The following is a 22,788-nucleotide window of genomic DNA, read 5'->3' on the forward strand; positions in this document are numbered from 1 at the left end:
TGTGAGGGCACATTTGATGTGAAATCACATTGCTAGTTTCATATCTACAGACACTATTATGTAGTTTAATACACGTGCACTTCATAATAAACATTCCGTGTGGTGAATATGCGACTAGTACGTGAACAAAGTATACAACAAAACTAAAAACTTATATTTAATGTAATAACTTAAAAATTGTATTTTGTTATCTTTATTTCAAAGTCATGATATACGCCGAATATATATTTAAAGATGTTTCTTGTTTCTTGTTGATCGACCTGAAGTGCTGCTTTTTATTACTTGCAAAGTCACTTTCCCAATCTTTATTTTTTGTTTTATAATTTCGACCAACTAAATAACTTCAGCAGAGTAGGTGATAACCATTATTAACTAATGCGTTAACTATTCAACTGTAACGTTCAATCGAATCGGCGATATCGCGACGAAGAAGAGATGAGATGGTTTAAATGTATTCTCTTATGATCCATTTTTGTAACTTTTTTATACATCGCATTATAAAGATATTTTATGTAAATTAACATTTTATTGCGAGCAACTTAACACCTTACCGTCCATCAAACAGTATTATGGAGAACGTTAAACGGGAAATCAACGGGCGATATATTTGGGAGACTCTTTAAAGCAGGCTTTTTTAGTATCTCGCAATGTCGATAAAAATATTGCGAAATTTTGTTTAAACTATAAAATAAGCAATAAAAGACACATGTAATCTTTATTATTATAAAAAAACAACATCAATGGTTATGACTTTACGTTAATTCATATGCGTACATTCACGATCAAAGTCAGTTTACTTGATATATGATACAAATCGAGTATAATACGATCCTTCCATGCTGCAATAAAATATAAATAATGTACAACTGTATCTTTGTGAATTTACTGTAGTAGATCTTTATCATAATAAGAAATCGTTCATCATTTTTAAGAAGTAAACACGTCACATGATATTTCGATTTATTAAATGTTTTATTTTCAGAACCAACAATCATATGTATAAAGAATAGCTTGTCCGTCACACAGTTTGGACTGTTCACTATCAATACAATGACAAGTAAGTACCGTTTGATCCTATATGCAAGATCAAAGCAAGGTTATGGCAAGCGAAATGCACATTAATTCATTAAACCACGGTTTAACAATTAACTATATAGTTAAGAGACTTTGAACCCGGGTTCAAAGTGCCGTTTGCAGATTAATTCCTTAAACCCGGGTTCAAGACTTTGAACCGCGGTTTAAAGTGTGTCTAAAAATAGATACAAATCTGTTATCTGAGACAACCAATCAGCGGAGCTTAAACCACATTTAGAAGGTAAATACCGCGACTTCATTGGTCATCTCTTAACTATAGGGTTAAGAGACTTTGAACTGCGGTTAAAAGTCTTAAACTGCGGTTAAGAGGCGCGGAATGCACATTAATTATTAAACAGTTAATTATATAGTTAAGAAATTTTGAACCCGAGTTCAAAGTGCCGTTTGCACATTAATTCCTTAAACCCGAGTTCAAGAATTTAAACCGGTCCTCTCTTAATTATAGTGTTAAGAGACTCTGAACTGCGGTTCAAAGTCTTAAACTGCGGTTCAAAGTCTTAAACTGCGGCTCAAAGTCTTTAACTGCGGTTAAGACGCGCGGAATGCACATTAATTATATAACAGTTAACTATCGGGTTAAGAGACTTTGAACTCGAGTCCAAAGTGCCGTTTGCACATTTATTCCTTAAACCCGAGTTCAAGAGTTTGAACCGCGGTTGAAAGTGTGTCTAAAGATAGATACACATCTCTTATCTACATAATTCAGAGGCAACCAATCAGCGGAGCTTAAACCACAATTAGAAGGAAAATGTCAAGATTTCATTGGTCGTTTCTTAAATATATAGTTAAGAGACTTTAAACCGCGGTTCAAAGTCTTGAACCCGGGATTTAGGGATTAATGTGCAAACGGCACTTAGAACCCGGGGTCAAAGTCTCTTAACTATAAAGTTAACTGTTAAACCGTGTTTTAAGGAATTAATGTGCATTTCGCTTGCCATACAAGGTTATATGTACGATATGTTTCGCCCATATGTTTTACTAAAATTTAGATCCCCACACATAATTCCTTATGTATGTGATTTCATTAAACAAACACCCATACATTGTTTAAAATGGCGGTTAACGGATGATTTTTCAATGTTTTCGTCGGAATATTTGAACGGTTTGTACATTGACCATACTTATTCGACAGTATACTAACACGCAGGATGATCTGCTCATATCCATTTAGCCTCGGTATATATCATGTTGATGTATTATCAATATTAACAAAGTTATTGAAGACTTATATAGGATGCTTCCAACAGGCAATTGCAATGTATGCATTCGATAAATGAACCTCCATAACTGTTAAGCACAGTACCCCACTTTCAGTAACTGGTATTGATGTAAAAGTACACAAATAAATAAACATGGTAAATGTGGGGTTATTTTATTACACTTGCAGCATTTAAAGATGTTATCGTAATTATATTGACATACACAGCGCATAAAAGGTTTCAAAATACCTGAAAATCAAAAATAGCAACAGAATAAATATTCCCTCGTAACAAACCCACCTATCCCGAACCAATTAAAATGCCATAAAGTGAAATGATTTGCGCAATTTGTGTTTTATAGTCAGATATTATTACTGACAAGTGAGGTTGCATAAAATATAGTTTAAATTTATTCAACTTAAAGCCGACCTTGTCCGGATAAATAGGTACCCCAAATCTGGAACACTTTCAATGTGTATGGTAAAAATGATGCTAGTGTATCATATTGATTAAAATAATGTCCCTGATAGATTAACATTACTTGCCAAATTATGACATATTATATATGTTATGGTGTTTAATTTAATTACTTATTTTACCTGAGTATTTTTACCACGTTAACCTATAAATCACGTGTATCCATGTATTATCTTCCTCATGTAATTGTCTCACGCGAAACGTTTTTAGCTCACCTGAGCACAACGTGCTCATGGTGAGCTTTTGTGATCGCCTTTTGTCCGTCGTCCGTTGTGCGTTGTGCGGCGTCAACATTTGCCTTGTTAACTCTCTAGAGGCCACATTTATTTTCCAATCTTCATGAAATTTGGTCAGAAGATTGGTCTCAATGATATCTTGGATGAGTTCGAAAATGGTTACCTTGGCTTGAAAAAACATGGCTGCTAAGGGGCGGGGCATTTTTCCGTATATGGCTATATATGGCTATAGTAAAATCTTGTTAACACTCTAGAGGCCACATTTATTGTCTGATCATCATGAAACTTGGTCAGAAGATTTATCCCAATAATATCTTGGAAGAGTTCGAAAATGATACCGGTTGGTTGAAAAACATGGCCGCCACGGGGCGGGGCATTTTTCTTAAATGGCTATAGTAAAACCTTGTTAACACTCTAGAGGCCACATTTATTTTCCGATATTCATGAAACTTTCTCAGAAAATTTGTCCCAATGATATCTTGGATGAGTTCAAAAATGGTAACCTTTGCTTGAAAAACATGGCTGCCAAGGGGCGGGGCATTTTTCCTTATATGGCTCTAGTAAAATCTTGTTATCACTCTAGAGGCCACATTTATTGTCCAATTTTCATGAAACTTGGTCAGAAGATTCATCCCAATAATATCTTGGACGAGTTCGAAAATGATGCCGGTTGGTTGAAAAACATGGCCGCCAGGGGGCGGTGCATTTTTCCTTATATGGCTATAGTAAAACCTTGTTAACACTCTAGAGGCCACATTTATTTTCCGATCTTCATGAAACTTGGTCAGAAGATTTCTCTTATTGATATCTTGGATTAGTTCGAAAATGATAAAGTTTGCTTGAAAAACATGGCTGCCAAGGAGCGGGGCATTTTTCCTTATATGGGTATAGTAAAATCTTGTTAACACTCTAGAGGCCACATTTTTAGTCCGATCTTCATGAAACTCGGTCAGAAGATTCATCCCAATAATATCTTGGACGAGTTCAAAAATGATGCCGGTTGGTTGAAAAACATGGCCACCACAGGGGCGGGGCATTTTTCCTTATATGGCTTTAGTAAAACCTTGTTAACACTCTAGAGGTCACATTTATTTTCCGATTATCATAAAAACTTGGTCGAAGATTTGTCCCAATGATATCTTGGATGAGTTCGAAAATGGTTTTAGTTGCTTTAAAAACATGGCCACCAGGGGCGGGGCATTTTTCCTTATATGGCTATATATGGCTATTGTAAAACCTTGTTAACACTCTCGAGGCCATATTCATTGCCCAATCTTCATGAAATTTGGTCAGAAGATTGGCCTCAATGATATCTTGGATGAGTTTGAAAATAATTATGTTTGCTTGAAAAACATAGCTTCAAAGGGGCGGGGCATTTTTCCTTATATGGCTATAGTAAAATCTTGTTAACACTCTGGAGGCCACATTTACTGTCCGATGTTCATGAAACTTGGTCAGAAGATTCATCCCGATTATATCTTGGACGAGTTCAAAAATGATGCCAGTTGGTTGAAAAACATGGCTGTCAGGGGGCGGGGCATTTTTCCTTAAATGGCTATAACAAAACCTTGTTAACACTCTAGAGGCCACATTTATTTTCCGATCTTCATGAAACTTGGTCAGAAGATTTGTCCCAATAATATCTTGTTATCTCAGGTGAGCGACTTTGGGCCTTTCAGGCCCTCTTGTTTCTGAATTTATCAAACCAAGGCTAATTTTATCGAAGGTAATGACTAAGGATATTTTAGCCTCGCGGATCCAACCTATGAGCGGATATTTGACTGGTTTCGAGCATAGCTGTATATCAAATCCATGCCGTTATAACCAGTCACGTGATGATAGCCGAGCCTCGTGGTACAATAATTGCTTATCAACGACCAATCAGTTGTTATGTTTATTTTCTTTTACTTAAGGTACTTCTTTGCAATGAACCTAAACTTATACACTATTTTCAAAATGTGAAAGAAAATAATACTACTTCACCATCATATTAAATGAACATTGTTTTAATATCGAATACCTATCACACGAAGAATATAATTTCATGGTGGAAATTCCCTTTTCAAAACTTGTTTGACACCATATACACATTAAAAATGTACAAGTAGACTTTAAATGACCTTTACATAACGCCAGCAGACACGAATGAATACATTCGAATATTTCATAGGCTGATTCGAGAGAAATCCTCGTCAGGAAAAGACATAATTGACTATCGATGAACACATTTTTGCTTTCAATGTGAGAAAACAAACACTACCGAAATAGTGTAGGGTCACTATAAGAGGAAATCGTTTCATTATATAACCACAAATGTTTGCCGTACTCGGTCATCAAGTCTGGAAATCGTTCCAGAATGCCTGAAAAGGCTACCCTAATTTGACAGTTTGCTATATTTGCTATTTTGATTTCAATTTTATATCAAGAGGCATTGTGCTAAAATATGCCATTCACAATACACAACGAGATTGTTAAAGACCCGCGTCGTGCTAAAATAGGTCTTTTGCTATATGCGCCCATCATAGCTATAGCCCATCCATCCTGCGCATCTTGCAGTCTGGTCAGGAGATACAAAAAAAAAACCATAAAACATTGAGTTATTTTATAGCGGACAGCATCACATCTGAGAAGACTGCGCAAAAGCGCAGGCTGGGCTTGAGCTACGCTGGCTGGAACGCCATAGGACCCATTTTCGCATGACGAGGCTATGAATTGGATTTGAATGTGTCGAAATAATACTGCGAGTTAATCAAATATTAATATACGATATATTTCGATGGTGAAGAAACAAAACTGCGTGTTTATCAAATATGAACATACGATATATTTCGATGGTAAAGAAATAAACGCATGCGGTGAATATGCAAAATTGTGAAATAAAAGAAAACAATAGTTAAACTTTTGTTTTCAATTTAATTATTCAGAAACGTAAATTTTCAAACTTTATTTCAAAGACAGCATTTCGCCGAATATCTTTTAAAAAGAAAGTTCTTGTTATATTATTATATATAGTAGTTTTTAGCTCGGCTGTTTTTGGAGAAAACCCGAGGTATTTTCATAGTCAGCTCGTCGTCCGCCGTCGTGCTAAAACCTTTACATTGGCTCTAAAATCAAAGTGCTTCCACCTACAACTTTGAAACTTCATATGTAGCTGCATTTTTGGGTAACTAGGTCAAAGGTCAAGGTCACTGTGACCTCTGAAAAATAAAAAATACAATTCTGGCAAGCTTTCATTTATTCAAAACTGCACCCGCACCCGAGCGTTGGCACCCGCTATGCGGTGCTCTTGATTTATTAGCTCGGCTGTTTCCGGAGAAAACCCGAGGTATTGTCATAGCCAGCTCGTCGTGTCCGCCGTCCGTGTCAATGTTTGTTAAGGTTTTTTACATTGGCTCTAAAATCAAATTGCTTCAACCTACAACTTTGAAACTTCATATGTAGATGCACCTTGATAAGTTCTACACGCCAAACCCATGGGGTCACTAGGTCAAAGGTCAAGGTCACTGCGACTTCTAAAAAAAAATATTATGTCAAGCTTTCATTTATTCAAAACTGCACCCGCAGCCGAGCATGGCACCCATTATGCGGTGCTCTTGTATTCGGTTTAGCGATTGTAAAGCATTTTTGTCGTCTATAGTATGCCTGTAGTTATTGGTGCACTCATGTTCAACGTTTTATAAATTGAGAACTGTGAATATAAACAAACTTTACCTTATATTATAGGAGGTTTTGGGGATTCCGATAATGACGTCACGTTTGCGCATGCTCAAATTTTGGCCGTCAAAACTGCGGCCATTCTGCTATTGTTTGCATGTGATGAACCGCATCGTGATAAGGTTACAATCATATTCGCGACCCTTTTGAAGAACAAAAAAAACTCAGAACTTAAAATTCTTCAGATTAAAATGAATTTAATGAAGGAACACAAATAAGGACGAAAACAAACAACAAATTGATTGAATTTATGTTATCAACATATAGAAACTGATTTGAACCTATTTGTCTGTAAACTTACCTTGTTACAGATTAACGAAATCCTCTTGATAAATGTAAATGCTTTTATTTAATTGTTCACACCAGTTTTGACACTCTTTGTTTCAGCATTTTTAACCCAGTGTTTAATTGCCCTTTGTTTATCACTAACCGATTATCTCGATATGATCGGATACTGTCCAGACAATTACTAAGAAAACAGTGTGTAATAAACCCAGGGACCTATACTTGTGTGACTCTGTATGGGGTCTCTGCATAAACCACATGTGTCTGGTCATTAAACACAATTTATGAAACCTCCATGTCATCTCTTAGTATATTAAGTCAAAAACTTAACAGTTGCTTTAATAAAATATTTGAACATATTTAAAAAATAGACATTTGTCCGAAATGGATGAACAGCTAGGAACTATTAAGTATATATATTAGCCAGTTTAAACATAACAATAAAGTGTTTAATAACTATACATTTAAAATATTTTACAAATTTACTGCTACACAATTAACGTATTTAACGGGTACCTGCAAATGTAAACTCTGCTATAATGTGTAAAGATCGTGCGTTACTGCAGCAGTGTTCGAAACCTCATCATCATGAAAACAAGCAATTGCGTTTGGTCATTATATACAGATATAAAATACTTGCGTAAAATAAATTAAATGTGTAGATTTATGGTATCATAAAATACTAGATTTGTATCGCTCATTATCACTAGAGAAGATTTTTCAATATACATGTACATGCAAAGACAGTTCAATTTGCAAAATATGCAGGTGTTTTTTCAATTGGAATGCTTAAATTATTAATATTTTCATTCAATGTAAACGAAACGAAAATTCATTCAATGTAAAAGAAAATTAAAACTACATTTCAAGATGGAAATGTATTGAGCTATTTAAGGGCTTTGTTTTATGACTGATTCAATACACCCCTTACACTAAATTTCAATCTCTGATGAAAAATAACACTATCGCACCCACACCACTTATAATAATATTCAAATTATTATATGTTTTATAATTTTTGAAATATCATTTATTAAAGTCTTACTTAAAAAAGAATACGGGTATTTGTAGTTTTGTTTTGTGAAATTGTAAGTATTAAGTCTTCCGACGACCTTTACTCTGATACAATATAATAGGCCGCGATCGAGAAGTTGACGGCCAATCTATTTTTAGTAACGGAAAACCCCTCTTGTGACGTCACACAAAAACCTCCTATTGCGTTGTTAGCACCGGTGCACTTGAGATTATAGGAGAAATCGCCGCTACCTGTTGAGAACGTTTCCCAGACATATCAGAATCAACCCCGCTGTACTAGCAAGCACTATCAACGAGGTTGCGCAACAGACGCGTGATAGTGTATCGGACTCTCCATATCCTTTGTTAATCAGCAGTACTTTATTTTCCCTTATCTATAAATAGCATCAGATTTCGAATGACCTGGGCTGCGCAAAATACCACGTGATTAAGACGCAGCAAATAATGGACTATTTTAATCATTCGTAGAACATTCTCTACTGCGACATGTATAATTCAAAAATTGTTTAATGGTGTTTTCTTTATACTCTCCGTTATTCCATTTAACACGATATTCACATTATGTGTTAATTTGTGAATGAATATAGTTGAAGAACTGAAACCTCTGACATAAATGGCGAACTCTTTCTCGGCGCGGATGCGGCAGTTATCAGGTTTTCGGTCTCTAACAAATCAGGCATGCAACCCTTGGGTGGTATTAACTTTAGCAAGCAAACAACTTAAAATGGAAAACAGAATGAAATACGCATGTTAATATTTGCTTTTTTAATAAATGATGCGTAACTATAATTTGTGGAATCACAATAAATTGTACGGTGGCGTAGAGGTGACATGGAAAATGTATTTTTTACAATACACGTTAGGACGTATTGCTTTCATTTGTGCACGAATTTCTTTCGAATGCTCACGAATGGCTTTCACGTACGCACACAATAGTGAAAAAGTGCGCACGTATCCATATTATATTGTTACAGCGATATTTGAACAGTACAAATATCGCGTGGGGCCGCGACTGTAGCGCAAATTATCGAGTATTGCTTCGTGCGTCGTGAGTCGCGGTCTGAAATTGACATGACGCCTTATCAGTGATCGCTCCGCCCACTTAATCACGTGGCTTAGCGGGAAGTAAACCTAGACAAGCTAACACCAAAATGGCTTCTTTGCCTATAGACTGCATATAGATATACGCGATATTCCGGATGATTTTATGGACTTGTTTAACACCATATTACACTTGTAAAGGGGTTGATGCCATTTAGTTATTCTGCAAATGCAAAAAATATACGATTAAAGAGAACATCAGCTATTTATAACGGGTAAATCGGTACATTAAACACGCTCTCAAACGCTTGCGCGCTTACCGAAATCGAACCCGTTATTACGTGTAATGGTGGTATTTGCAATAAATTAACACTTCACCGGTATTTACCCGTGTTATTAACAAAATTATTACCGAAACATTCCCCCCTACCCGTGTATTTGACACGAAATAGCGCTTTATAACTGGGAATTCGGTGAAGTTTTACGCGCTTTCTGACGCCGGGTGGGTACCTCAATCCCACATGTTATTGCGTATAAAAGTGATATTAATCATAAAAAACATTGCTTACGGGACATTTATCAATCACTATATTTTAAAGCGCAAAAACAACACAACAGTTTGGACATTGTCTGATATAAAATTAGCGTTGTACGAAATGGAATACGGTCAGGCTATTATAAATTAATAAGGCTACCAATATCAGACGCTCGCGAAGGTACCGACTTCCCCGAAGTAACCGCATTTATTGATGAACTTATATCAGTAATAATAATTCTTTTACAATAGCATTTATCGATACGTCTTTATTAAAATAATAACAAAATGGTTTTCACTTGTTTCTGACACACACAGAAACGCGATTTTTAACGGGGATTTCGTAAAGTTACACGAATTGGGTACCAAAATTCTCAATTATTTTACATGCACACGTGACATAATACATACTTAATAATGCTTAGTTATTGCTTATATGACATTTCAAGTTTGTGAAATAAATTAATGTTCTTTAAAGGGGATCTCGGTAATTCTTGAAGCTTCCACTCGCTCTTGTCAAGACCGCATTGCCGCGTTGGAAATGGTATAAATTCAATTCATCTAACTTATCTTTCTGGATGCCAAATGTCAGAGTTGCATTAACCCTTTTTACACCGTTTTTGCCATATTTCATTTCCGTTTTTTAATCCGAACAAAATAAACGAAACTCGTTTAAAAAATGAGATCTAGGCATTCGAGCTCCGAGTGTGGATTAAAAGCGTTTATTGGTGACACCACATGTGTGCAAATGTGTAGATACCGTTAATAAGATAATATATCACATGTCACCTTCAAATAACATGTATGATGTCAATTAAGTTCATTAGTATCAGAGTAATAAAACACAGCATTAATTAGGCTTCATGCTGGGTTTTAGTTCTCTTTAAATAATGCAGATGAACCTCGCTTCTGACCTAGTAACTGATAAAACTTTATAAAAAAAAAGTGAAATACTATGTGATAATCAGATCGATAACATAAACTATAACATAAACTATTTAAATCTGCTAGTATATCCGATAAAAATATATTATAATTGTCTTTGACAGTGTTGACGTTCAGTTGTTCGTGGTGACGACCGCATGTATTTATACATCTCTTACACTTCTCAAGATCTCTTTTCGGCTTTGGAAACGATATAAATTAAATGTCACCAACTAATCTTTCATGATATCGATTGTCCGAGTTACATAATCCCCATTGACACCGTTTAACCATTTTTAATCGTTTTTTTAAAGAGGAAAACAAAAGAAACTGGTTGGAATAAAAGTGAACCTAAACATGTAGCTTGTCTAGAAAATGGCGGACAGGTCGTTGCTAACGAGTGCGCCCGATTAATCGATCGCTGATTGGTGGATCAATTCTAGTGGGCGGAGCGATCATAGATAAGGCGTCATGTCAATTGACATGTGATCGCTTCGCCCACTTAATCACGTGGCTCAGCGGGAAGAAAACCTAGACAAGCGAACACCAAAATGGCTTCTTTGCCTATATACTGCATATAGATTTACGCGATATTCCGGATGATTTTATGGACTTGTTTAACACCATATTACACTTGTAAAGATGATGATGCCATTTCGTTATTCTGCAAATGCAAAAAATATACGATTAAAGAGATCATCAGCTATTTATAACGCGTAAATCGGTACATTAAACACGCTCTCAAACGCTTGCGCGCTTACCGAAATCGAACCCGTTATTACGTGTTATGGTGGTATTTGCAATAAATTAACACTTCACCGGTATTTACCCGTGTTATTAACAAAATTATTACCGAAACATTCCCCCCTACCCGTGTATTTGACACGAAATAGCGCTTTATAACTGGGAATTCGGTGAAGTTTTACGCGCTTTAATTTCTTACGCCGGGTGGGTACCTCAATCCCAGATGTTATTGCGTATAAAAGTGATATTAATCATATTAAACATTGCTTATGGGACATTTATCAATCACTATAATTTAAAGCGCAAAAACAACACAGTAAGTTTGGACATTGTCTGATATAAAATTAGCGTTGTACGAAATGGAATACGGTCAGGCTATTATAAATTAATAAGGCTACCAATATCAGACGCTCGCGCAGGTACCGACTTCCCCGAAGTTACCGCATTTATTGTTTAACTAATATCAGTAATAATAACTCTTTTACAATAGCATTTATCGATACGTCTTTATTAAAATAATAACAAAATGGTTTTCACTTGTTTCTGACACACACAGAAACGCGATTTTTAACGGGGATTTCGTAAAGTTACACGAATTGGGTACCAAAATTCTCAATTATTTTACATGCACACGTGACATAATACATACTTAATAATGCTTAGTTATTGCTTATATGACTTTTCAAGTTTGTGAAATAAATTAATGTTCTATAAAGGGGATCTCGGTAATTCTTGAAGCTTCCACTCGCTCTTGTCAAGACCGCATTGCCGCGTTGGAAATGGTATAAATTTAATTCATCTAACTTATCTTTCTGGATACCAAATGTCAGAGTTGCATTAACCCTTTTTACACCGTTTTTGCCATATTTCATTTCCGTTTTTTAATCCGAACAAAATAAACGAAACTCGTTTAAAAATGAGATCTAGGCATTCGAGCTCCTAGTGTGGATTTAAAGCGTTTATTGGTGACACCACATGAGTGCAAATGTGTAGATACCGTTAATAAGATAATATATCACATGCCACCTTCAAATAACATGTATGATGTCAATTAAGTGTATTACTATCAGAGTAATAAAACACAGCATGAATTAGGCTTCATGTTGGGTTTTATTTTTCTTTAAGTAATGCAGATGAACCTCGCTTCTGACCTAGTAACTGATAAAACTATTTTTTAAAAGTGAAATATTATGTGATAATCAGATCGATAACATAAACTATTTAAATCTGCTAGTATATCCGATAAAAATATATTATAATTGTCTTTGACAGTGTTGACGTTCAGTTGTTCGTGGTGACGACCGCATATATTTATACATCTCTTACACTTCTCAAGATCTCTTTTCGGCTTTGGAAACGATATAAATTCAATGTCATTAACTAATCTTTCAGGATATCGATTGTCCGAGTTACATAATCCCCATTGACACCGTTTAACCATTTTTAATCGTTTTTTTTTAAAGAGGAAAACAAAAGAAACGCGTTGGAATAAAAGTGAACCTAAACATGTAGCTTGTCTAGAAAATGGCGGACAGGTCGTTGCTAACGAGTGCGCCCGATTAATCGATCGCTGATTGGTGGATCAATTCTAGTGGGCGGAGCGATCATAGATAAGGCGTCATGTCAATTAGACCGCGATACACGAGATTCGGATAATATGGGCGATATTTGAATAATAAAATATCGTGCGTCGCCGCGACTGTCGCGCAAAATATCATGCGTCGCTTCGTGTTTCGTGCGTCGCCCTTTGAACGCGAAACACGACACACGAAGCGATACACGATATTTTGCGCGACAGTCGTGGCGACGCACGATATTATGCGCGACAGTCGCGGCGACGCACGATATTTTGCGCGACAGACGCGGCGACGAACGATATTTTGCGCGACAGTCGCGTCGACGCTGGATATATTGAACACGATATATAGCCTTTTGGGCTACCTACACAAGGGCGACATTTCGTGGTACATTATCGCGCAAAATATCGTGCGTCGCCGCGACTGTGAAAGGTAAAAAGCTGGGTTTAACAATTTCGCCGAAAAATTCACTGCAGCGTCACACCTGTTTCCACACCGATAGTCCAAAAGTTTCTTGGCAGTGCGGGAAGGTGTTCACTAGGATGTATTGGCTAAACAGGCATGACAAGAACCGGTCGGAGACGGTTGATGCTCCCCAAAGGTTTTTTGTCACAATATTGCAATATATATTCAGATAAATGGAAACGTCTTGAGGACACAGTAGTTGGGGGGACAATAATTTTTTTATAGAAAATTTCAAAGGGCTCTGTGAAAAATCATCCGTTTGAACCCGCTGAAGCTTATCATAAAGTTTCATTGAATTCCAGTCATTAGTTGCTGAGAAATAGCCCGGACAAGAATTGCACTATATGTACAGTTAATGAAAAATTTCAAAGGGCCATAACTCTGTTAAAAATCATCCGACCAGAACCCGCTGATAATTTGCACATCTCCTCTTGGTAGTGAAGTTTCCCAAAAAGTATCATTGAATTCCGGTCATTAGTTGCTGAGAAATAGCCCGGACAAGAATTGCACTATATGTACAGTCAATGGAAAATTTCAAAGGGTCATAACTCTGTGAAAAATCATCCGACCAGAACCCGCTGATAATACATGTATGCACATATCCTCTTGGTAGTGAAGCTTCCCATAAAATTCATTGAATTCCGGTCATTAGTTGCTGAGAAATAGCCCGGACAAGAATTGCACTATATGTATAGTTAATGGAAAATTTCAAAGGGCCATAACTCTGTGAAAAATCATCCGACCAGAACCCGCTGATAATATGCACATCTCCTCTTGGTAGTGAAGCTTCCCATAAAGTTTCATTGAATTCCAGTCATTACGGTCATTAGTTGCTGAGAAATAGCCCGGACAAAAATTGTGTACGGACGGACACACGGACACACGGACGGACATACGAAGCGGCGACTATATGCTCCCCCCCCCCCCCCCAAGTAAATTTTGGGGGAGCATAAAAATGAGCTTCACCTACGCAATGCATCGAAATATACGTGTAAATAGTGTGCGAAGCCATTAAGTCAAGATGCGCTTTCCAACACCATTTAAGTAAACATTCAGATGAAAATTATACACCTTTGAAACATGTTCGAAGTCATATAAAAACCCTTATCAAGTCTTCGAATGCACAAACAGCCTTTCGGACCAGGGAGAACCATGCCTGTGCAACATGCAGCAAAACATTTAAGGCAAGAAGACTTTTGAAACAGCTAGCACATTAATAAACACGATGCTCCGAAATTTCATTGACACGTCTGTGGAAAATTGTTTAAATGGAAGCATTGCATGAAAAATCATATTAAGGAATGTGGTGTGGTAATAAATCAAGAGTAGTTCTAACACCTTTTGTTGCAAAACTACAACTTTTGCCACTCTTATTTTATTTTTTTAGTTATTTGTATTAACGTTGAGTACTGTGTCAGTTTTTGTTTAATTTACGAAATTCCTATTCAACAAAATATCACGATGTTTCCTTTAAAGAGACATTTTCACGTTTTTGTTAAATTGACACAATTAAAAAAGTTGTTTCAGATTCGCTTTTTGTTGTAGGTAAAATATTTGTGAGGAAACAGTAATACTGAATATTAACCATGCTCTAAAATATCCATTAAATGCAACTTTTGACGATTTAAAAACCTACAAATTATAAAGTGTTGCAACGCGAAAGGATTGAATAATTTGTTGAGTTCAGTTTTTGACGTTATATTGTGTGATACGACGAGGATTGCTTATATAAAGTATAAACTTCATCACTGATTGTATCAGTTCAGATGGACGAGTGGTCTAAGCAATATACTTTTACTCCAGGCCCAGTCGAGGGTTACTTTTTTTTCTTTAATTTTATTCTTGTTTTTTACTGCAGCTTTTTAGATTCAATGTTTACATGTATCAATATACATCGTAAAGCATTTAATGACAAACTTGAATACATATCAAAATCTATGAAAAAGGCCACTTTAATTACTGTGAGCTTTATCGTCGTTCTAATGTCTGTTGAAATGTCGGAATTATTTTCGTTCACGCCAATGTGTTTCACCAAATATCCCTATTTAAGAGCGAGATATCTTGAACGTTTAATGGCACAAAGGTTTTATCATGAGACCTGAAATTCAGCATGTCGCTTAAATTATCAATACCATTACAACCTGTTTCACTAGTAAAAAGAAAACATGTTCGATTAATTTCGGTAATTAGAAATTCAACACAGTCATTTTGAAGTTATTTTTTTATGATCTGAAACTTATAGTCTTGAATTGTATTACATGTTTTAGGTCACAATTTTGACGGTATTACACATCCATGCTAATATAAATAGGAAAGTTGGATTTTAATGATTAAGTTACCACTGTTGATTTTTTTAATTTTTGTCATCTTACATTTTGTTATATACTAAGAGTCGACATTCTGGAAATGTCTGTTTTTGTATGACGGTACTTGTAGTTGTTTCGTTTAATTTTCCAGTATGAATATACCAACTACATGTGATTTTATTTTTCTGTGATTATAACACAAGGAAACATCGATAATTAAAACGTATGTATACATTGTGTTTGAATTTTGGCTTACATATTTATTGTTATTATATTTGAACAATTTTTGTTGGAATTCATGTTTTATATAGTATCGATTTTGGTTAATAAAGCATATTTTTAAGGCACTAATTGTGTTAGTTAAGTTTCATATTAGTGACGTAAAGTATAAGTTAATAACGTAGTATAATTTTCAAGTCCTTTTAAGTTCGCATAGAGTCCGAGTGTGCTATAATGCTGCAATCCCGTTTCGGGCCACCGTGGTGGAAACGGGATGAACGTGAGGCAACGTCGGGGAACGGTATAGCCAAACGTGACACAACGGGGTTGCCGTGGTTGCCGTGCCAAAATTTTTAACTGTCAAAAAATTTGCCACGGGAGCCACGGCGGAAATGACAAACGTGATAGCGCAACAAAACTTGGCAGTACGTAGCAGGCCGTAACAGAACCCGAAAAGGATCCGTACTCTGACGGGAATCTTAATTATTCCCCGACATGTTAAGTTTCTCTCAAGTTTTGTTACGTTTTGTCAAGATTACCACGTGTTTATACCGACCCGTTACGGTGTGTTGCGTTGTGCAGGCAGATGCGTTACGGCCAGTTGAGTTGTTGTACGGTCTGACACGATTCGCGCGGCCTGAAGATGAGTATATAAAAGCCGGCTATTCAGGAAACTTTCATTTCAGTCCTAACACTCGATCAGTATAATGCCACCAAGAAAGCGCCGAACAAAGGCTCCCCGCGCTGCAAAGGACGCTCAAGTTGAGGAGAAACCTGAAAGTCCATGCCTACCACCGCACGATCAATAAGAACCCACTGATCCTGTTGATCCGCCCCTTACACATGAGGACGAAGAAGCAGAAGGAGGTGCATGTGCTAGGAAGAGAACAACCTGTAGGGTCATAACAAATTTTGCTTAAGAAGAAAAAGAGTTAATAATTGACTTCCTCCAGCAAAATCCAATTATTTACTCAAAGAGGCTGACAGGTTACAAAGACGCCGCGGCAAAAGACAGGCTCTGGCTGAAAGATGAAACGCAGCCCAGTGAATTGAAGACGTGGTATGAGACCATGCGCACTTTACTTGGTAAACTGAAAAAAGCACCCACCAAGTCAGGGCAAGCGGAAGATGAATTCACTTCTGGGGTCATCCTCAGATAATTCTGAAATGTGTTGATATCTTCGTTGCGGAGTTCCCCGGTAAGAAATGCATCAAAGTGCCATTGCTTTAGCTCCCGATAGCCATGTACGAACCCACAGGGACCTTGGTCTCCTTCCTCTTTTCCCGGACTTTTGTGCTTCTTTCAGCTCTTTACAACGCAAAGGTTTTATTAATGCTGCATAACACAAAATCGTCCTCGTCGTTCACATCCATGTCACTGGAATTATTTTGTTATAATAAATACTGTTGCTTGAGAGTATTTTTTTATACCAGGGGCACAATCGTGCCCGAAACCTCTCGTATGTCCACGTTTGATCTGCATGGTACCTTGACATAACGTGACAAATAAATGACAAACGTGTGCAACGTATCAAACGTGTGCAAGACAAACGCAAACAACGTGCGGGAGCTTAACAGAACGCATCGTACCTTGAAGCAACACTTATACATCCGTGGCAGACCGTGGATAAATACTTAGCGCACCGTCGAAGGGCCGCGTTTTCGCTTCGACGGCACGTCACGGATACCTTGATAAATCGTGAGGAAACTTAGCACAACCTAGCAAACCTTGGATAAAAGGTCAAAAATCGCAACAGTCACACGGCGCGATACGTTTCGGACAAACGGGACTGCCGTGGCTGCTGGGATCATCATGTAAACGCAGCATTACATTTTATTGTGATAAATATCCCCCAAACCGTTGTGATTCTCTTTACAAATAGTAATGTACTGTTATGTTTCATTATTGTTTTACATTCTTAAATAGTAAAACCGTGTTTTACATGTTTCTAGTCAATTTACATTAATTTGAATTTATTTTGAATCAATAATAATTGTTAATAAACGTTAAAATACATCTAGTACACTATTTCTATCATGTCCTATGCTTATAGAACAGCTAATGTGTAGTATATTATACAGATTCATGCATTCATGTAAAACACAAAGCCGCAAAACGGTTAAAACAACTGATGCTGTGCAACACATGTATTAGTTACTTTCAATCTCATACTGATCAATATTATGACATCTTTGCCCTCTAAAGTGTAATCATAGATATAAAAATGTAAGAAATAAAAAATAAAAACACACTTTCACTTAGACATATCTTACCAAATATAACACAATGCAAAATGATGAATATTAAACTTAATAAACACAATCACTAACAATGTTTTTCAGAAATAAATCAAAAGCAAATGTCAGCATCATGGCTAAGGAACCATAACACGAAATCTAACACGACATCTGTCAAGTAACATATAAACGTTGATAGAAATCAAGTGTGGGTTGTTCTGCATTAAATATTGGCGGTGATTAGTTGTTTGGAGAAAAAAAATGAGGTGTCATATTCAATAATGATGTTAAGTCATTTTACTTGTTCAAACTACAGTGTTGCAGTATTTACTTCCTTGCGAATACCAATACTTTTGCATGTTATCACCTTATATTGTCATGACACTGAAATTGTTATGTATACCTAATACATGTTCTTACTCGTTTCGGCGAGAAAGACATTTTTCCAATTTAAGATTAAGGATAAAATATAAATTGGTATGCTTCAGGTTTACATCCGGAATTGTTCATGATTTTTTACCAGTAAAATACCCAATCTGAACCGCGCAAAACGATATTAAACAATGTTTTTTTTGTATGCAATACGTATAGTTTTCCTGTTATCAAATCACTTGAGCTTATTTAACATTTATATGTATTATAAGAAATTTGACAGTACCTTAACAAATACATATATAACTATTTTACAAGACAATCATTTATACATTTAGTACGGTTTTATAGAATATTCACTATTGAAAAAAGGGTAAAAAATCATATATTAAAATAATTTCATGATTTCATGTTCAAATACTGCTAACATGAAATGATCTCTTATTCTTTGCTTACATCATACTATTAATTTATGATAAAAAACATTGTCAATATGAATCCCTTTTTATGTCAAAGTCACTTTAAATCATGTATTATAAAAAGGGCATTGTTCGTTTTCTATCTAGAGTTCGTTTAAATCATTAGATATTATGCCAAGTCTTAAAGAAGGTTGTATTTTTGCTTCATTAACTGTGTGAGGTCCCAAATGGACTGAACGCCTTTCGGAATTCCGCCGAGATTGCTGACCGTTCCATTATTTTTTGTGCGGAGTCCTTTAATACGTCAAACTCATGCATTCTGAGACATTAGTGCATAAAGAGAGAAACCCAAAAACTGCAGTTACATTTAAATACTGTTTTGTAATGCTAACGAAGTGAGGCATATAGTTTTTACACCGTCGGTCGGTCTGTCTGTCTGTCGGTCTGTACGTCTGTCAACAAGTGTGTGTCCGGTCCATATCTTTGTGACTTTTGTCAAAATACCAGTTACTGGAAGTGGGGTTACAGTTATGGAAATGTGTGTTAAATTTCGAATGTTGATGCATATCATGCGATTGCCTGTTGGAAGCATCCTGGTGTTCATGCAAGGTAACATGCTGGTTCTTGAGTCCACCTTTCCTTTAAAAATGCTGAGAAAACCTTAAATATGGCCTAAAAATGCACATACAATGAACCGTACCAATCGTTATAAACGAGGCATTTGCATATTAAGTATTCAATAACTTTTTCAATATTCATAATGCATCAACAGGATTTATACCAAAATTAAATGGATATCAGTAGATCATCCTGCGCTTAAGTATAGTGTCAAATAAGTATGGAACATGTACAAACGTCGAAAATTCCGACGAAAACATTCAAAGATCGTCCGTTAGCCGCCACTTTGAACTACAGTTACTATTTCCCTCACTTACGTCACGCCATTTACTTGCGTACGACCGACTCCCTGATTACGCTCTCGCCCAATATACATTTATTACCCTGTATCACACAGTACGGGACAGTAAGATGCCGTGCCGTGGAGCGAATTTTAACTATGACATTGGCTACATGGACGTTGTTCTTGAGCGCGGGTTTCCGTCTCATCACGCTTATTCTTTCTGTCGTATCAATTGAACATCTATTAATGGTGGACCGAAAGCCTTGGATAAAGGGGGTCTGATACTCATTCTATAAATACGGTTAGAAAAAGCTCTAAAGGTGAAATTTATCAAGAAAGGAAAATAATGTTTCCCTTTTTGACGATGAAGGAACAGCGTCGTCTAAGGTTTGATAACCAGTAAAAAAATTCTTCACAATGGGAACCTATGAAAAAGACAGAGCCAGTCCGATTGAGATAACTCGATTTTTCAGTTACTTCCCTTGGCATTCGCCACTGCGTAGGAGATTGCTCGTTGATTTTCATTGATAACATTCTCCTAGCAGGGTTGTCGTTCGTGTTGATAAAGGTAAATATTAATAGAACAGCATATCCTGGGGAAACAGATTCAATAAGTGTATCAGAACGTTAATTTAAAATTAGTAATTTTACATCCATTTTATTTTTATGGACCAATGAAACAACTATATATTTTCTCTATTTTGTTTGATATTTGTTCTCGATTTAGTAAATAAATTGCGAATAAAACATGTAATATTAACTTTTTACGTGATCACAAAACTAAAGAATGCGAACAATTTCGAACCTGCAAATTGTAAATGCTGCACTGCTATGATATATATAGATATAACAACATTTTTTGCGTAATTGTCCGTCCCGCTAGCGCAGTGGTAAGGACGTTCGCTTTTTCACCTTTACGACACCGGTTCGATTCCCGCTCCCGGCGCAATGTTATATTTTGTCTGTTTTGTGGTCACCATTCCGGACAGGTGTTTTTTCCGGATAATCTCATCCCCCCCCCCCGCAGCATTTGACCATATAAAAAATTAAAAAGTATTTCAGTACAAAACAAATTGCTGGAAATTGCAGCTATCATTCAAAATTCGTCCCAACTGTCGCCAATCTAATCTTATTAGGTAGGAGTGCTGGACACACTCCGGGTCCCAACAATATGCAGCCTCAGCGCGGAGGTAACTCATTACCTTGGAAAAACACAAATACACAGACTGGGTGCAGCCTAGGCGAGTATAGACTCAAACAAGGCAACAAACTCAAGTGCGGGCACAATCATTAAAAATTTACATATTGAATACGATATTCTAACAGAAATTACACAACCACCTAAGTGTACATACCATATTTGATATTTCGTTCGATTGTTAGATTTCAGCATATACATGTATAAGGTCATTTCGCTATTAGTTAACTTATCCATATGTTCGTGGGCGAACTCGGATAGTCAAGTGCTCATACGATTGAGCTCACATGGTCCGGCAATGTGCTCATACCTACTTTCGAGAATCATCATGAAGGTATTGCCATACTTAATGAACAAGAATGTGACCCGCCTCCCAGTTTTGCTCAATGGGTCAAGTTACCCACGGGTACTACTTCCCCGTACCCCTAAACTTTTTTTCGTACCAAAAATGTTTGGTACGCAAATTTTTTTCGTACCAAATTTTTTCTCGTACCCAAAATTTTCGTACCCAAATTTTTTATCGTACCCAAATGTTCGTATCAACATACACAATTGTGGTGATATAGATAGACTTAAATTGATGTTTTATATCCATCCTCTTCAAAAGCATCGTCACACCAGTACTGTCAGTACTTTGATTATATCTTTATGACTATATAATATTGAGCTAAGGATAAATAAAAACAATACATATATTTTAAGCAAGCAATACTTATAAATTTAATGACAGTTTATATTATTTTTTGAAAATATAATACCATATAAGCCATCGTTATGCCCTTCTTAAGCCGGGTTTTACATGAACCGGAAAACATAATACGCATGCGAAAGTCAGTACGGAGATTTACTGAACTTTTCAGTTAAGTGAATGTTCGGGTGTACAATTTAGTCTGTTTGGTCGCACATATTTACGTTAGAATTTTTCCGATGACATCAATACATTAATTTTGTTTATGATATCATGTATGTTGTATGTATTGTTACCCATACCGTGATCACATATTTAGTTCAACAATATATGCCCTTTAGACATATTTATCATAACTTTACTCAATTTTATAAAATGTAAGATTGATGGCATATTCATTAGAAAAAAAGGTTATTTGAAACACTGGAAACACGGCATAAAGACAGCAAACCTTGCATTGCAAACCCCTTAACATTGTAGTTTCACGCCAACAGACTATGCTGCAGTTCATACGTTATTCCGTCAAGCTCGACACCACTAACCGGACACTCATTAGGCCTACCACCATTAGCATAATTCTACGCATGGATTGTCTTATATAGTTGCATTCAATTTTGTTCGTGCACGTTTAACACAAGTTGAATAAGGCGTTAGAACATTCCAATCGATTAAAGTCGCTTACATTACGGAAACGTATAAATCCATTGTAACGTATTCTGATATATTTATAAAGGTTAGTGCCTTATTAATATAAGAAAGTTGTATTTTTCACCCCGTGCAGCGTGCCCTACATTTACCACTGTGACCACGGAAACCCAGTTTATCACCGTTGACAACGTCGCGCAGCTGATTCCCTCCACGGATGAGCGCAAAGTCGGCACGACAGTCACGGTCACGTGCTCCAGCGGTCTTGCGCTACAGGGACCCAGCACCTTTCAATGCCTGAACGGCGGCAAATGGTCGTATGAGACAAAACCTGAATGCGTCGGTGAGCAATTAAGCGCTACAAGCGTCTACAATAAAGATAGAAACACGAATATACCGGTACTGTGTGATTTGCCATATTAATAATTACATGTATACTTTAAATCAATTTACAATGTAATTTGCCATATGAATA

General features: G+C 36.4%; 1 protein-coding gene across 2 annotated transcripts in view; it reads left to right on the forward strand.

Moving 5' to 3' along the window:
- Nucleotides 1–22,788, forward strand: part of LOC127838329 (uncharacterized) — a 39,723-nt gene that overhangs the window by 6,831 nt on the left and 10,104 nt on the right. For both annotated transcript variants that reach the window (XM_052366028.1, XM_052366027.1), the window contains exons 2-3: nucleotides 983–1,057; nucleotides 22,450–22,656. In XM_052366028.1, coding sequence (XP_052221988.1) covers nucleotides 1,051–1,057; nucleotides 22,450–22,656 — 214 coding nt within the window. In that variant the 5' untranslated portion in view covers nucleotides 983–1,050. The remainder of the gene's footprint in view (nucleotides 1–982; nucleotides 1,058–22,449; nucleotides 22,657–22,788) is intronic.

Source organism: Dreissena polymorpha, chromosome 7 (assembly GCF_020536995.1).
Source record: "Dreissena polymorpha isolate Duluth1 chromosome 7, UMN_Dpol_1.0, whole genome shotgun sequence".
NCBI lineage: Eukaryota > Metazoa > Mollusca > Bivalvia > Myida > Dreissenidae > Dreissena > Dreissena polymorpha.